Source organism: Tauraco erythrolophus, chromosome 6 (genome assembly GCF_009769465.1).
Source record: "Tauraco erythrolophus isolate bTauEry1 chromosome 6, bTauEry1.pri, whole genome shotgun sequence".
In the NCBI taxonomy this organism is placed as follows: Eukaryota; Metazoa; Chordata; class Aves; order Musophagiformes; family Musophagidae; genus Tauraco; species Tauraco erythrolophus.
Genome location: NC_141470.1, coordinates 15335630 through 15353338, shown reverse-complemented (window position 1 = coordinate 15353338; position 17709 = coordinate 15335630). Strand labels below are relative to the sequence as shown.

The 17709-nt window shown below is 39.0% G+C and overlaps 1 protein-coding gene across 1 annotated transcript in view; it reads left to right on the top strand.

The window, feature by feature from the left end:
• Positions 1-319: 319 nt before the first annotated feature.
• Positions 320-17709, top strand: part of TRIM66 (tripartite motif containing 66) — a 53792-nt gene continuing 36402 nt past the window's right edge. Inside the window, exons 1-3 of the mRNA XM_086613407.1 lie at positions 320-539; positions 12142-12245; positions 16822-16969. Coding sequence (XP_086469533.1) covers positions 320-539; positions 12142-12245; positions 16822-16969 — 472 coding nt within the window. The remainder of the gene's footprint in view (positions 540-12141; positions 12246-16821; positions 16970-17709) is intronic.

Here is a 17709-nt window from a genome sequence, read left to right as displayed (position 1 = left end):
GTGCAGCGTGTGACAATTCAGCCTGGTAACAGCTTTGTAAGTAGATCAATAGAACAGATTACTTCAGTTTTTACAGAATTTGCAAGTACTGTACAGAGATAGTGGGATCATGGTTTGTAAACCCTAAACCACACTTTCCTGCACAACAATCTGCAAAGATACTCTTTTTTGTAAAGCAGGTACGTGATTTTCGGCTGCAAGGAACTTCCTCTTTCTTCACAAGGACTAAACAAGTGTTGTTTCTGAGAACGGGCATCCTGCTTTCGCCTTCTCGTTTGCGCTTGAGTGATCGAGTGTTTTGTTCAGTGAAGGGGTTGTCATGAGCCATTTTGTGACTCTTCGTGTTTTTGATGTCAGACTTCAGCCGACAGAAATGGAGACTCTGGATCTGCTGAGGAATTGTTTGGTGTGCAAATGGGACCTCCGGAGGAGAGAACCCAGAATGCTACCTTGCCTTCATTCCTTCTGTAAGGACTGTCTTCCGGATTTGATTCAAGGATATAGCTGTATTCCCACTGAGTATGAAGTTCTATACGAAGGTAATATTTAAGAATCTCGGGCTTGTCCTCTTTGTATTACAGTATTATAAAAACAGATGGATTGAGAAGTAGCCTATTCCTTTACAGCACTACTTTAAAAGAATAAACTAGGAGACTCAAGATTAGTGTGAGCAAAGAGTGGTTGGGAGCAAGCCTTCTTCATTATGTTTTTAATCCTACAGCAATGTGTTGAAGCAAAATGACACAGTCAGGCAACATTTAACATTTTCCAGACTGGGCTAAGTTTCAATTACTAAGTGTGATGTTATTAATATTTGATTTGATTTGAATACATGCTACAAAGTAGTTTTTAGGCTACATTTTTAGCCAGTCTTTTGGACCTGTTGGACCTTTCTGTGGTACTGGTAGTGGTGATAGTTTTATTCTTCTTTCTCTCCCCCTTCTCCCCCTCCCTGCCCAACACCAGCACAAAAACATCTGGTTCTCTGTTCCTAGTAGAGATGATAATAATTGTTATTAAAATATGTGTATTGTGGTGCACCAAAACTCTTCCTTTTATCTTATTATAGATGTGGCTTCCGTCTATCCGAACCCTTCTGACTGTAGAATATACTGTAACTCACCCTAACAAGCTGAGTAAACCAGTAAGGATGAGAAGCGTTTTCTGACTGTGGCTTTTGAAATCCTGTGGTTATTTGTACAGGTTATTTGGGTTTGGTAGCGATTTTAATAGAAAACACACGACTTTTTTGGAATAAGACAGGACTTAGATCATGGAATACAGTCATTCTAACCGAATGAGTCTTAATTGCCATGGGGAAGCATTCCAGACTCATTACTAATTTATAAGAGGAGAAAAAGCATGTAGATTACTTGTATTTTCACAGGCTTTGAACTTTAGATGAAGAAGAGGCATCATTTATTATCTCCTCCGTAGCAGATTTTAGAAACATGTAGGAAGAGAAGATACTTTCCCTGAGGTGATGGTAATCTGAATTGACGAGATAACATAAACTAGACGAGTTAAGGTTTGAGAACAAATGGAAACAGTGTTAGGAGATGCCTGTTGAAAGGCTAGCAGAACACAAAAGATAAAGGAAAGGGGAATAACTTAATGGCGAAGGAGGAAGGCTATTCATGCATATGGTACAGACGGAGAAAGGTACAAAGGTAGGAGAAGACGACAAAGAGAGCGAAAAGAGGCCTTAAAGTCTGAGACCTACTTTATAACAAAATGCTGTTGAAAACAACTGCTCCATTGCTCCATTACTTTTTCTGTATCCTCATCTGACACCTAAGCCTTTCCTCTCCTCCTTGTTTCTGTTTGCCAGGTGGAAAAGTCAATTTATACCACTTAGTGATCTTGGATGAAGTGCAGCTAGAGGTCCTCATGAGTTGTTAAAATACTAGATATTTCCTCAAGCTCCTGAGTGGATTGGGAATTGTCTACACCAAATTGGAACAAATAATAGTTTATTTCTGTATTCTTGAAGTTTCTTTGTTTACTTCCTCATTCTCTTGTAGATAGGGAACTTCTATGGGAAAGAGCAAAATTAGAGAAAAGAAATCTTGAACAGTGATGACCCAGTAAATGAAGTGAGACACCAGGTGCAGGGACTCAGTTAATATATGAGCAAGGAAAGCAGCAAAACCAAAACATCTGTGTCTCTTATCTAAGTTGATGACTGAGACTGCAACCAGCTTAGGTCAGCCAGGATAAATTTGTGAAATCTTCTGATGGTGTGATGCAGAACGTTGCTTGTTTTGTCTTCACTGATTGCTGAGTTACGAGCAGTACGGTACCAACTCAATTTTCAGTGTTATCTTCAAGTGCGATCATATGTAAGTGCCACTGATAAACTGTAAATACAAGTGCTACACTATTTTAGATGAGTGAACATGAAATATTGCCTGTAAGAAAAACGTGCTCCTTACTCACTATGAATTCTTTAAGCAAAATATAAGAATGGAAAAAGTGAATATATTTCCAAGTGAAGTCAATCTGACATTTCCTGCAAAAGCATACTTGAATTTGTGATTTTCTGTATGCTTTATTATAAATAGTACTATACTAACATAAAGATCTTTTGTAGTTTATTGTTGTTATATTAAGATTGCTGAGAAGATGGAGGTAAGAGGTCCTGATATTTGATGGGGGTTGATGTTGGAAACTTACTTTTATACCTGTGTGTGTTTAAGATGACTCATGAATGAAAGCTCTTATGGAAAAGCTGCATGCACATCAGAATTTATTCAAAGCTGTGAGAATTGAGAGTTTGGAAGTAATTCGAGTGGAAAAAGAAAATTATCTTTGCAAGTTTACCTCCTACATACGCTTCTTATATGAAAGGGACTTTGAGATTCTCAATCTTTCTTTTCTTTTTCTGAAGGCCAGTGTCACTTTCCTTTTTTTATTCTCTCTCTTCATGCAATAGAGAATCCATGTTCTCCTCTGCAGATTTGTATGTTGTGTGCTTCCAGTCTGTTTAGTGCATGGGAGGGAATGATTTTAAAGATTGAGTAAGAAAAAGAAAGATAAAATTCCCCTGTCTCCTGAGATGGATATTTCTCAGAGGAGGATTTTCCCAGACTCCTACCTGTGTGAATTGTCATTCACAGTACAATGTGAAAACAGGCAAAGTCGGTTCTGGCATGCTGCCTTGGCTTCTTGGGTCTGGCCTTTTCTCACTGTCTTCTGAATACATTCAAACCCAGATTCATCCAGGTTCCTGTGCTTATCCCTCCTTTCTGAATTGGAGGTAGGTGCCAAAATAAATTACCCTTTATCTACAAATCTTCCCCTCCATAAGATGTTCAATGATTTCAATTGGTTTAGTGCTTTAAATATCACCAACATATTAATTTCAAAAGTAGCTAAATGAGGACCAGTGAAGGTGCGTTGTTGTGAGAAGTTCATGTTTTTGCAAGACTGTCTCAGCTCAAGGGTTGTTTGTTTGTTTGTTTGTTTTTCCCTCAAAAAAAAAAAAAATCTCTGCTCAGTCACAGTTCAGCCTCCTGAGAAAAAAGGCAGATCAGGAAAGATACACTGGAACACCTTGCAGATTTCTGCTAACTGATATAAAGCCCTGGTATTATTTACATTTTGTGACTGAATTGGGTAATTTATTTAACCTGTAAGTTACACTTTATGTTTGTAAAATATGATTAGTAATTGCCCAGCTTTGTAAATGGCTTTGGGAAGTGGTAGACTTAATTGTATCATGTTTTTGTGTTAAACTTCTGTGTTGAGATATTTTTTTCTGAAATTCTATTTTAAAAACTTGCTTTGCCCTTTTGCGCTTCTGTAGGTTGGATAACAAAAATCGTGGAAAATGACTGCATAATTTCTATCCACGTTCTGTGCACAAGTCCACACTTGCATTATGTTAGCTTCCCGCATGCAAGAGAGGGTCTGAGATGCCCACTTAAATGCCAAGGAATCTAATAAGCTTATGTATTAGAGAAATGAAAACTGATCAGATACAACTAAGAGAAAACAGACTATTAAAGAGAACAAATGTGACTTCAACTGTTGACAGATGTCCATTTGCTGCGTTTTTCCAGCTGACAGTACACAGTTTTCTTTAGCTCATGAGGTAGGTGCTATGTATAACCACAGATCGCAAACTGTGAACGCTTGTGAGCAAGGCACATCCAAAACTCAGCCAAGTGTTGGTCACATTTGCATTTAATGTGTTCAGAGATATCTTCAAGGGGGTTTATTTCACGAAAAAGATTGAGCTCTAGGGCTCCTTTGGCTCTAGCCTCATTGTCAGTATGATGTTTTGGCATAAGTAGTGTGATGTACTGGCTTAAGGAGACTCCAGGTGTCAACACACAGTGCCTTATCTTGTACTAAGTCTGTATGTAAAAAAAAAAGTAAAATAATAAAAATGTACATCTACAGAGGTCTTTAAACCATATTTAGGCTTACAGTGGAGAACAGTTTGGCTGCCCTGGTGTTACAGCTGTTGTACCTCCAGGACCCAAATAACTTTGTTTTGATGCAGTCGTGTAAGGCAAGTGATGCAATGCATCGCACCTCTTAATTCTGAAGGAGAACACTGTTTGCTTTAATTGGATCCACTTAACACCAAATACATGTTTTATTTCTAAAAAGGGAAGTGGAAAGGTAATTCTAAAGAGGGAAACTGTTCATAATGCATATATTTAGTAATCTTAAAATGGATTTCAAGTTACTCAGCCCTTCTCACTCTGTTGTTCAGTGGCCAGATCCAAAAGACAAGTGAAACAGTGAGGGGTTTAGTTACACAAATATGAAGCTGCAGAGTGGGAGGTTGTCTTCAGAACTGTTTCCTATAACCTATAATTTGGTCTCCAAGGAAGTGTAAATTATGCCTGGAGCTTGAGCTGTAGCTAATGCTCTCTGAGAATAATTATTCTGATGGTTGTTGGAGGAAAAGGGGAAGAATAGGCGCAACATGTGGACAGCAAGTATAGATGTAGTGTGTATGATAGCTCCACTGTTTGTTTCTTTATGCTAATCAATTCTCATGATAATGATAGGTTAATTATCTACATTGATTTATTTCTGAAGCAGCCAGCTTGAGGGTTCTTTCTATTTAAACCTGACCAGACTGGAAGACCTAGAAACAAAACTGCGAGCTGTGGCTTTTGATGCACAAAAGGTCTTTGTACTCAGCTTCTGTATGTGGTGGAGAGATTACAGTTCACACTTTCAGAGATGATTGCTGCAAATTATCTGGAGCTCTGTCACTTACAAATTACATTGCTACAATATAGGTGGAGTAAAAACGTGGCATCACTCAGAAATTTTAGTTTGTTCTTTATTTGTGCTCCTACAAAGGAACACTCTGTATCAGGGTCACTACCTCAATGTCTGCTTACGGTTCCCTGGGTCCAATGCGGTGTGGCAACTTTCATTAACAGAAATGAAAGTGCTTTGAGGTGTGAGAGACCTGGCCTGTGGGGAACTAGGGCTCGAACTCTATATGGCAGAACCTTGTTGTTTTTCAGAAAGCTGATTTTGGATGTCCCAGGTGTGGGGTTGGAGTGTCCAGACTGGGTGTCTGTGTCTGACTACTGGATCCACTGCCTTTGAATTTCCATTTTTCCCAACCTGCTGTCTATTACTATTGTTGATGGGAGTGTGAGAGTGGAAATAAACCTATGGCTTATGAAAAAGGGCTGCAAACCAATTCAGCAAAGTAAATATCTGCTGCTGAAGCTTTTCAGGGCTCAGAGATGTGTAAACATAACAGAGAGAGATCTGTACACATAGAATCATAGAATGGTTTGGGTTGGAAGGGACCTCAAAGATCATCTAGTTCCAACCCCCCTGCTATGGGCAGGGACACCCTCCACTACACCAGGTTGCCCAAAGCCTCATCCAACCTGGCCTTGAACACTTCCAGGGATGGGGCATCCACAACTTCTCTGGGCAACCTGTTCCAGTGCCTCACCACCCTCTGAGTGAAAAATTTTTTTCTTATATCCAATCTAAATCTGCCCTCTTTCAGTTTAAATCCATTGCCCCTTGTCCTGTTGCTACATGCCCTTGTAAAAAGTCCCTCTCCAGCTTTCCTGTAGGCCCCCTTTAAGTACTGGAAGGCTGCAGTAAGATCACCCCGGAGCCTTCTCCAGGCTGAACAGCCCCAACTCTCTCAGCCTGTCATGTTGCTTTCTAGTGCTGGTGGCCTTTGTCGCGGTGTTCAGGTGCGTTAGCCTACTATGGATGGTAGTTAAAGGAGTAGTGGAGCCCTGGAAGGATGTAGTTGTAGGACTATTCCTCCACATCCCTCACGTGATGAAAATTCGTGGAAGTCTGTTCAATACCAAGTGGTCTTCAGTGATTGTTCAGTACTAGCTGATAACTCAAAATACACAGAGAACAGCTTATATGTGGTTTATTCTGCATATAATTCTGACATAGGGTTTAATTCTGCACATCACAATGAAATGAGGCTTAAATCCAACATTAGGATCCTTACTAGCCTTTCTAAATTCATAATCATATCTTTAACAGTTAAATGTGATGTCATAAATAATGATTTCAAATTATAAACAGCAGGAAGTAAGGAACTTCTAAAAAATAATTTATAGAAATGTTCCTACCTCCTTCCTACCAATATAATTTCTATACAAAAATAAAGCATGTCAACAGCTCTTAGTTTTTGCTACTTCTAGAGGTTTTGGTAACAGTAATAGTTTTAATTTGGGCATCATGATTGCACCATAGCTGAATTTGGCTCCTGATCTCTTAATATGTAAACTCTTGTTTGAATCCTGTAATTCCATGTTGGATTGCTATTTAGATCCAGAAATTGCATCATTCTCATACGTACAAACAGTGAGTCTCTAGGGCTTCTGACTACTCTTCCCTTCCCCCACAGTGCTTTAATAATGACATATTTAAATGAGCTGTCCGCAAAGCACAAGTTCTTAAATCAAATTAACAATGTTGTTTAGAGGCAGTGGTAAGGTGGGAAGGCAAGAAAAGTATTTAGGGAATGGTCTGCAAAATGTACAGTGGGAGTGAATGGCGTTGTAAAAACTGCTGCTACCTGGGTCTGGAAAAGCTCTTCTCTTTCCTTCTGCGCACTCGCTCCAGATTACTCTGAGGACTGAGAGAAGAGCCAGGCAAGAAGGGAAATAGGATCTTGCTATTTTTTCTCATTATGGGATTTTTATTCCAACGCTTCAGGAAAAATACAAGCAAGGCAAGTTAACAGAGGCCTGAATGAATCTGAAAGGCAAGGTCAAGAAAGAAGGCAAGAGGGAAAAAATATGGACCTTGTAGCGGCCCAGTACATCTTTCTGCCCTGCTCCTTTGTCAGCATTTCTGGCTGAAAAAGGGGGAAAAGCCCCGGATAGTCTGTGAAATGTGTAGTGACTTCAGTCTGCAGAATGGCGAAACCTGAGTCCACGGAGCGCGCTGTGTGTGCAGTTCTGCTTGATAACCACCCGCTCCCTGACACAAGTGGCTTGTGTGTAGCTCTCTAAGTGACTGTTTATCCAGAGGACAGGTAAGGGGTTTCTAGGAAATTGTACTTTACTGGTGATTTGCGCTCCAAGCACGAGCGCAGCAAAGTGCGCTCGTTTTGTACTGTTGAAGTAGCTGCTGCTTGTGACTGTTTGTAAATATGTGTGTAAGCTTTGCTTAATTTCAGGGTAATTGCTTCACAAACCATTCTGTAGTGTATGTATTATGCCAAGCTATCATTAGATTCTTTTGGGAATTTACATTGAAAAAGATGGAGCATTTCTAGGGAGCACAGGTTTTTATAAAATAGAAAAGGAATCAAATAAGAAGCCCAGTTAGCTGAAATGTATGATCTCCAAAGCTGCCACGATCAGGGAATCCCTCTTTTAACAAGATGTAAATCTATCTTCTGTGCTTTTAATAAAGTCTTAAAAATAGAATACAGTATTAGGACAGGCAAGAAGGTGCTTCCTGATTACTCCTCCTATGAGTAGGAGACTACTTCCAATACAGCATTGCCACGGTGTCTCCATTCTTCTTCCTGCTAACTGTTGTGCTCTTTGTTCTGACTTTTTTGGCTATACATGTCTTATGTTCATCTCAAGGAAGTTTTAGATTTGAAATCATTATAATTCACAGTTGCTTGGATATTTAAGACACACACTTTGACGTTTACACAATCAAAGTTGCACTTGGAGGTCTGTGGTAGTGAGTTTAATACAAAGTTCTGACCTGTGTGTGTGTGCGAGTCGCTCCATGTGTATCTCTGGAACAACAGTGATTTCAGTAGCATAACTTGGATTTAAAACCTTGGAAAAAAATTGTACCATGGCATCCAGGGCATCGCTTTTAGATATCCCCTAATATTAATCAGGAGTAGCGTCATCTGCCTCCAAAATCATGACTGTTCTGTATTTCTTAATACCACTGCATTTCTCAATATATGTAAGGAGGCTTTTGTGCAGAACTGAAATCCATGCATGATGTATGTTTTCTTGGGGTGAAAATTATTGGAGTTTTCTTGAAATACAGTTAAAACCATTAAAAATATGATCTTGCCCATTGTCAAATTAATGCATTCTTCATATAATGTATTTTATACTTCACTGGTTCGTAACAAATTAGCAGAATTTAAAGTTCACATGAACGCGCCTGAGGCCACGAGCATTCCGTTAAATGAAATTATACCAATTGAATGATATTTAATGTTTTGCACTAACTGAATAGTGTTGGAATGTAATACAATAGTAACTTCAATATTAACTTTTTTTATCTAATGTGGTGTGTAGATAGAAGCTGTCCTTGCTGTGACAAAGTCCTGAGCACTGCCTTTGTTTCCCAGTAAGCAGCCGTTCCCAGAAATGTTTTGTGTAAGATTGTGTGCTCACCCGTACGGCACGTAGATGAAGGAATAATGCGAGAGTCATACATCTCTTGCTTCAGAAAGTAACCTGTTGATAATTTCCCTGCTGGTCAATTTGCAGCGTATTACGTAGTCTCAGTATCAAGGTTTTTTCTCTGTGTCAGCCAGATCAAGACCTGGCACTGCTTGGGCAATGCTGCTAAGGGAGGAAGAAACTGGTTCAGTCTCAAAGGACTAGAGGCGATTCCTTGTAAAGTCAGTAGGTGGCTTCCTATCGACGGCACCGAGAATTAGAGCATGTCCCGAGAGACGTATTTCAGAAGCTGCTTGCAAAGTAGTTGTTTTGCTCTCTAGCTTATCAATCAAAATGTATCTGTCTCTCTATTTCTGCTGCTGCTGTAACCACGTTGCTTTGTAAGGTGCTCACAGGGAAACCTGAAAACTGTTTCACCTTCTAGGAATTAGCCTAGACTAATTAGCCATTCACTGACGCTTGTAATAAGCACCATTTACAAAGGGTAGGAGGGCACTGTCTGTCTAAAACATCTTGTCTTAGGTACTGCAGTGCTCCTGCTGTTTTTACATTTCTCTAGAGAACTGAGCTGTTAATGGATAGATAAAAGACACACACAAACGTAATTTGGGAAAGCATGGAGAGGTTTCAGTGTGACTAATATAAAAGCATTCTTTTGTCCTAGGACATAACACATGAAGGTGACTAGCTACAAATATTGTAGATAAATAAGATAGCTTTTCAGATGCATTTCTTATATTAAGGATGCAAAGTAGAGGAAAAGTTTAAAAGAATTCTACAACTTTCTACCATCAAGGGCATCTTTATCAGATGAATTTTTAGCCTTTTTGTAACTCCTGTCACCAGACACACTTAAACAAGACTCAGGTTACATACCCAGAAGATGAGCAAAGCATTGATAATTGCTTGCGTTGCCCTTTCCCCTGGGATGACTTGTACCTGAGTAGCACAGGCACCTGTGGATCCTGCCTGTTCCTTCTCACTTCTACGTGAACGCTCAGTGTTGTATGAAACGCTCAGTTAAACAAGTGTGAGGCAGACCATATATGGCATCCAATCATTATTAGCCAGCTGGACTGAGTTGTGAAGATAATGAACTAATTAACTAACTCAAGGTACAGACCCTGCCTGCAAGAGGCAGGCCATTTCCTCCTGGCTGTGGAAGATGCAACGGCGTCCTTGGTACTGCAGCCCAGGCTGGTGAGCAACAACTGGTGACCCCGACGTGATACATCTGAGACCCTGAGAATCCCCGACTCCCTCGCTGGAGCCGAGAGCCAGAGCCGGGAGCCCGAGCGAGAGTCCTTCGGTGAAGAAGGTAAAGCCGCAAGCCCCGACGTGGTATTGGCAGGAGGGAAGCGTGCTGGAGTTGGATGAATGGACCGGGTCTCTGCTCACCTTAAAGCCTTCGTGAAAAAACCTTTGAAAACAAAAACTGTAAAACAAAAAGGGGGAATTATGGCATCCAATCATTATTAGCCAGCTGGACTGAGTTGAAGATAATGAACTAATTAACTAACTCAAGGTACAGACCCTGCCTACAAGAGGCAGGCCATTTCCTCCTGGCTGCGGAAGATGCAACGGTGTCCTTGGTGCTGCAGCTCAGGCTGGTGAGCAACAACCATAGTCTGCCACTTGGGCCTCCATATCACAGTTCTGTTGTAAATGCAACCTCAGAAAATAGTAAACAATATACTTTTGCTTCTATAGCAAGAATTGGGCTAAAAAAGCTCCTAAACCTCATGGAAGCGGTTCTTAATAAGATGTCCTCTTCAAAAGAGATGTAACAGAACTCAAAGTTTCTTCAAAACATTTATGAATGAAAGTGAACGTATTCAGACATCTGACTGCATAGTGCTTTTGTCGGAAGTGGTAATGTAGGAAGGTTTGGGGGTTGTGTTTCTCTGTCGATGTGAAGTGCTGCTGTTAAAATAACAGCCCAGTTCTGAAAATGGGACACATTCAGGGATAGAGTTGTGCACCTGGCCAGGGACTGCAGGAGCCGTGTCCCAAGGGCAGGTATTACTAAGCACCTGGAAAACATGAGTCTTCGATAACTGTCTAATGTGAAGAGTAATAGACATCTTAAGATTTAATTAATCTACAGGCCGCTCTTCTTATTAAAAATAATTTTAGTTAAGGACAAAAGCACATTGAACATTGTCTGTCCAATAGACAGTTGTCATTGATCTTGCTTTTAGAATCTTGCTGTGAGTTTGCATCATTTAGTCATGGAAAATACTGCAGTTAGTTATCATAAACAGATCGCTTGGCAAGGTGAGCATAGCACTGAAATTCTGTTTTCAACAGAATGGAAAAACTTAGATAAAAAAAGACTTGATAAGATAAGGTAAAACCAGCCTGACACCCCACCACCATCTCTAAAGGACTGGATTCACATCTGCAGCAGTTTATAGAAATGTGGTCAGAAACATGCACACTCTTTTTTTTTTTTTTAATTAAAAAAAAAAAAAAGCACTAGACTTTCTAGAAAAATAGAAGTCCTAGCCTAATAAGTCTAGGAATGAAATAGCAGAGGTGCAAAAATGCAGGTGTACAGTTGTTGACACCTTCTTGAACTGTTAGTTCTAAGCCCAGGCAAACACCAGGATTCATCCCGGTTGCGCTCAGTAGCTAGCGAAGGTGGAGCCAAGTTTTGCTGCTCATGTTGCTCACTTTGTTTTGCTTTGCTTTGAGGGTGATCATGTTTTTCCACCTGTGGATTTGTTGTAATAGATGGCTTTTATTTATGAAACTTCTTTTTATCCTTTACTTTTATTCTGACTTGTTGCTTCTACTGGCAGCATGTTACTCCTCTTTCACTTCACTTGAATAGCATGCTGCACTGTAAAATGACTATTAGACAATGTGTGTTTTATGCTTTGGAATACCTCTGATAATGTAAAGCTGGTCTGGAAGAACTCTAGCAAGTATCACAGAGCACAAGTAGATCTGTAACAGGGGAATACAGTTTAAAGTACAGCTTGGTTTTTATCAAACCTCTAAACCCTAATGAATTAATGGAAATTTAGATGTGCAGATGTCATTGATAAATACTGAACTATAGTGTATTTCTAGGATTTTTTTCTTTCCTATGTATTGAACTAGATCTAGCCACAAGTAACTTATGGCTTGAAGAATGCCTTAGTTTCCTGAAACAAAGTGTGTCCATGTGATGTAAAAAAGCCAGCAATACTGAAGCGTGATTTATATAATTTTGTGGTTCACATTACTGGTGCCCATTGTTTTATTTGCGTTATTTTGTTTTGTTTTAATTCAGGTATCCTTTCCTGCCCTGTGTGCAAACAGACCTGCTTTGCAAGGGATGTAGTTGAAAATTTCTTTCTCAAGGACTTTCCCAGTGGTAATTCAGCTATGGCAAAGGTAAGTGAAAACCGCTAAGTTGGTGCCCTGTGAATTATTGAAACACTACCAGATGAACACTGTTTGAAAACAGAGCAAACTTTGTATTGAACAACAGACTCTCTTACAGTTTGCTTATGCAGCACTGTAAGTACTTCACTCCTAGAGATGGACATATCGCCTTCATAGTACTTTTTACACTTTATTTGAAGAATAAGTTTGACTATATATACTTAATATAAAGTCAATTTAAAAATATTTCTGTAGTGGTGTAGGACTGGATCTGTGACAATCAATATATTAGGAAGATACTGAATCTCTTGGATTCCTCATTCTCCTCTTTCTGCTCTCAACATGAACTAAACAGGAGCAGACTATTGACTGAATGGTTACACCAAGATTACCCATTAGATTCTGTGGGCAATTATCATTTTCTGATTGTTTGGTTTAATGATAAAAAAGGCCATGGCATATTTGGGTTTCCCATTGGGGAATGGATGTAAAGTGTAATTGGAAGGCACAGGATTACTACCTTGGCCTTGTATTGACACTGTACATTGATGGATTTAACTTCTGTTAAATACCCAGTTAACAGGCAGGACTATTCTAACAGTTTTTTAGTTGTTACTACTTTGAGTTGTGAGGAAGGAAGAGAAGGATGTGTATTTCTACCCCCTTTTTTACAAAACAATATTCTATTATTTGCATTAATAAGATTGATGTGAGAATGTAGTAGTATTATCTGTAGCTGGGAGTTAAAACAGGTGAAAACTTGTCAAAACTGTTCTCTAATCTGATGACTACTTGATCCAAAGTGGGATCCAAAACAAGGGAAGAGTAACAAAGAAGCAGGGATACTGGACTTCAGCTTCTGAACTAGCTCCTGGACCTCAGTCTGTGCTTTTGCACTTTTGGTTCCTAAGTAAACTGAATAGCTGCATTGGATATTCAGTTTCAGGGCCTTTGAGAGGAGGGGAACACTTTTTCCATAACATAGGACAGAAGATAGATCTTTGCACTGAACTCCTGTAGGGGCAGCAACAATTTGTAGGTCAGTTCTGTCCTATGCAGAAGGTTTGGGACTGCTTTAAATTGTGCAAGTGACTTGCCTGGTGACAACGCTGCAAAAAAGTATAGAGGGGATATACTTTACACCCATCAGTCATTTCTGTGTTTCATTTTCTCCATTGTTAAAAAGAAAAAAATGTGTGACCTAATCCGTGGAGTGTTCTGGGGAAATTAAAAAATTAATACAAGCAAAGTGTGTTGACATCCTCAGGTGTAAGGTGCTTGAAGAGGTCAACATAACTTTGTCTAAAACAGGAAGAGGTCTTTTCATATGCACTCTTCAGAGAGAAGAAGAAAATTCATAAGATATTGCTGAATGTTTAGAATGTACTTATTATACTGGGATTTCTTAATTACCATGACTCACATCATTTACCTTTCAATGAGAATTTTTGTAGAAAGCAAATCAAATGAGAATATCTAATATCTTCAAAAGCACTAGATTAATTTTTTCAAACCTTCTTTAAAAGAAAGTTTTTCTTTTCTGTAATCCCTTAGGAGTCCTAAGAGCAGTTCAGTAAAGATTTCTCACTGGAGCGTGAGAGTACCCTAGAGGGACTCACGAATCTTTCTCATAGTTCTTGGCTTGCTTTCTTTTTATTAACAGTCAAGTCAGATATTAGTGAAGCTTCCTTACTGTCTTTTAACCACCATGCCCCTCCAAAACTAAAGCCATAGTTTCACCATCAGTGATATCAAAAGGAGAAGCACCAGCTCATCCAACTACGACACAGCGGAACAGCCATCTTTTTTCTTAATTTACCTAATATGTTCGAATGGGAATCTGTCGAGGCTTGTAACAAAGCGTTTAGAGGCAAGATGTTTCTCAGTGTGTGAGGCAGTGAAGCATAAACGATAGAATTCTCTGTATGCTGGCAGCAGGAGTTTCAAAAATATGTGATTCAGAATCTGTTGCCCAAAAGCCCATTTCCACATGATAAATAATGTAACGCTGGGAACAGGCTGTGCTCTGCAACTTAAAAGTGATGTTAGCACAGTGCGGTGTCGGTATAAGGTCTAGTCAGACTGAGAGCTGAACAGTTACAGGTAAACTTGTGATTAAGCAGTTTGGGTTATTGCAGAGAAGGCAGAGCATCCCTCAACTTTTGACCTGTTCCCTAGGCTGGCCCTTCATGGGTACGTTTTAAATTAGACACTCTTTACATAACAAGATTTGCTTTGCAGAGTAAATGCCCTTGCGCTTTGGTTATATAAGTAATATTAGGCTTTTTGGTTTACATTATTACATGTACCTCTTGGAAAACATTGCTGATAAGCAAATGGATAAAATAGCAGAATAGCCTGCACAGGTACTTCTCTGCCTAGACAATCAAACACATTTAAAACTTTACTTTGTTGTCTTATTGTCAAGAATTGCCCAATCTGTTTGAAAAAGACTGGGAATACTTAGAAACTCTTGAACAATGACTTGATAAGAGACTTGTTTTGAAATTCCAGCCCCACTGAAGGCAATGATAAAATTTAAATTCATTTCAGCAGAACGAAAATTTTTCTTCTCCTGCTGAAGTGAATCAGAACTTGACTCGTTTTGCGTCTCAGAACTTACGTGGATATAGATGTTCCACTTAATGTTAAAGCCATGATTTAAAACTAAGACAAGCAGGAAAGAACTGTGATTGTTCTTTCTTCAGGCTTTCTATTCTCTGAGGCCAGCGAAGACAAAGTCTTCTATTAAATTCACCAGCGCTTGCATCAGGGCTTATGTGCTGAACGTGTGCTGCTGTATCCTTCTCTTCATGTTTCCCATCAGAATAAGTGGGATGCAATTGTAACTGAAATGAAGATAAGCTGATGCCCAACAGAAAGGACACCATAGGAAATAATTTTGCCATCTGTTATTAGTTGTTTGAGTAGTCCTGAGTAGTAGCAATATTTAGGAGCAATGCTGAAGTACAGTAGATATATTGTAACTTTGTAGGAAATGTTTGAGTTTGATAAATTAGTGGCAAAGCTTTTATGCTTTCATCATGGTAAAATTACATCACTATGTTTACTCTGCCCATTATAGATTCATAGATTTCTAGGTTGGAAAAGACCTTAGAGATCATCCAGTCCAACCGTCCCTAATCCCCCATTAAACCATATCCCTGAGTAGTTCATCCACCCTTTTCTTAAACACATGCAGGGATGGGGACTCAGCCACCTCCCTGTGGCTATGGTAAGTCAAAAACATTAGTATTACGAGTTTTCAAACAAGGTATTTTATGCCTAGTGCAAATCTTTTTTAAAAGAAGTATCATTATAGCTGTCTTGAAGTAACTCTTGTTCATTCTGGATACCAAAGATCAAATTACCCACTTCATTTACGTGCTGCTTTATTCATTTCCCCTTTGGTGACACTTCCAGACAGTATGGCCTATATAACAAAGGGCATTTCCTAAATTGTTGAGTCAATAGAGATTATAGTTAATTAAGGTTTTGAGTTCTTCTCTTGTTCCTGTGTCTTATGTTTCCAGTTCACCACATGTGATATCAGCACATAAATTGAGCTCGTTTCTGGTCAGCTCTTTAGAAAATAGGAAAGTTTTCATTAATATTACGTGGATGTCCCCATATTGTTTTCTAAATTGCCTTACCATTGGCATGTTTTATGTATTTTTCTGGCAATTACACTGTATCAGAGTAGTTCGTGCAATGCTAAAGCACGTAGAGGAAGCTCCAATTTTAAATAAAGCAACGTAGCATTAGAGCAGCTCTGCTGAAGTAGCTCTGGTTTACATTCATATACATGAAAGCAGAAGTGGATTCTAGACTATAGGTTTTTTTAGTTTGTTGATAAATAATTAGTAAAGCACAGAAATTAATGAATGACACTGAAATGGTACAGTAAAATGCTGCAGCATGATGTTGTGATTAGAAAGGAAATGGTAGTTAGATTAAAAAACTTTTTGATAGGCTATGTTTTGACTCTTTAATGTTTCACAGATTTACTTGGCAACCTAGACGATCTTTTCTGAAGTAGAAAATATCTATATCTGTCTAAATATTTACACATATATGTATGTATACATAAGTAAGAGGTACACTCATTTGATGTGTTAAGGCCATCAGTAAGTAGTACCACACTTACAGAAAGGGGTTACAAAGCACACTACTCACTTTCAAAAGTAACTTTCAACCTAATCCTCCTTATCTGAAATCAGGCAAGTCTTATTTCATAGCTTCATGGCTTTTTCATTTCACAAGAAACAAGTCATTATGATTATTTCTTCTGACTTCACATGTAACATGGACCCTAGAATTTTGCTGAATAATTCTTGCATCATGTCATAATCATGCTTGATTGTGCTACAGCACAGAAAGACAACCAATTTGATTTAAGATCTTAAAATCTTAATTTTATTCTTTTCCTTTTTCAACAATAACCTGACTCTTAAAATCACTTGAATTGCATTGGTCTGAGGAAGAAAAATACTGAGCTTTCCAATCTGCACCATAGTCTTTTAAAGATAACAATTTGTATGGCTGATTTGTTATCCTTGTATGTAATTGCACTTTTTGTTCTTAGAGCTGCTCCACGTGTAAAGAGAAGAGACCTGCTCACAGTCTCTGTACAAGCTGCAATAAGTGGCTGTGCAGCTCATGTACAGAGGAGCACAGACACAGCAAGGAAACTGGAGACCGCTTCCTGTCTGTATCCCTGAAGGACTGCACAGGTACTGAAGACGCTCTTCAAAGTTTTGTTTCTTCTCGTATCAGTTATTCAGTTGAAAAAGGAGCAGTTGCAGGCTCTGTGCCACAGACACCATGCTCTGTGTGTGTGACTCAGAAGAATATGTATGTATCAATGAGAGACTGTGATTTTTCTTATCTTTAGGGCCATTGCAACATTCGGTGTTTCAAGGTATTTGAAAAGTTTTGGATATTTTTGTATTACAGAGACTATCTTTTCCACATGCCTTTTCAGTCTGCAGAGTGATGGGCAAGGGTTTGATAGGCTACAACAGCAACAAACCTTGCAATTTCAGTATTTCTGTCCTCTTTTGGGTAATTTCCTTCAGGAAACTATCATAAAGCAATTCCTCTGCTTATGGACAAGATGTGGGAGGGAGAGTCACAGACAGCAAAATGCTGTGATCACTACAGGATGTTCCTTTTCTAAGCCTGGAGTGAAAAATGTGGCTGCTGAGTGTGACCACTATATTGCCATCAGCAAGCACAAAAGAAGCCCACTGGCAAATAGGTCTCATCCCTATACAACAATGATCCACAGAAAGGATTATCATCTCCTATTACTGCTCATTATTTTCTTTAATTAGATGCCAGAAATCTGCTGAGGAGTATGCTAACCTAAACTTAGGGAATCAATTTATAATCTAAAATAAGTTTTGCAATTTTATGCAATGATTTAAGTTTGCACTTTTCTCACATATGAAGTTGTTTGTGCGGCACTATC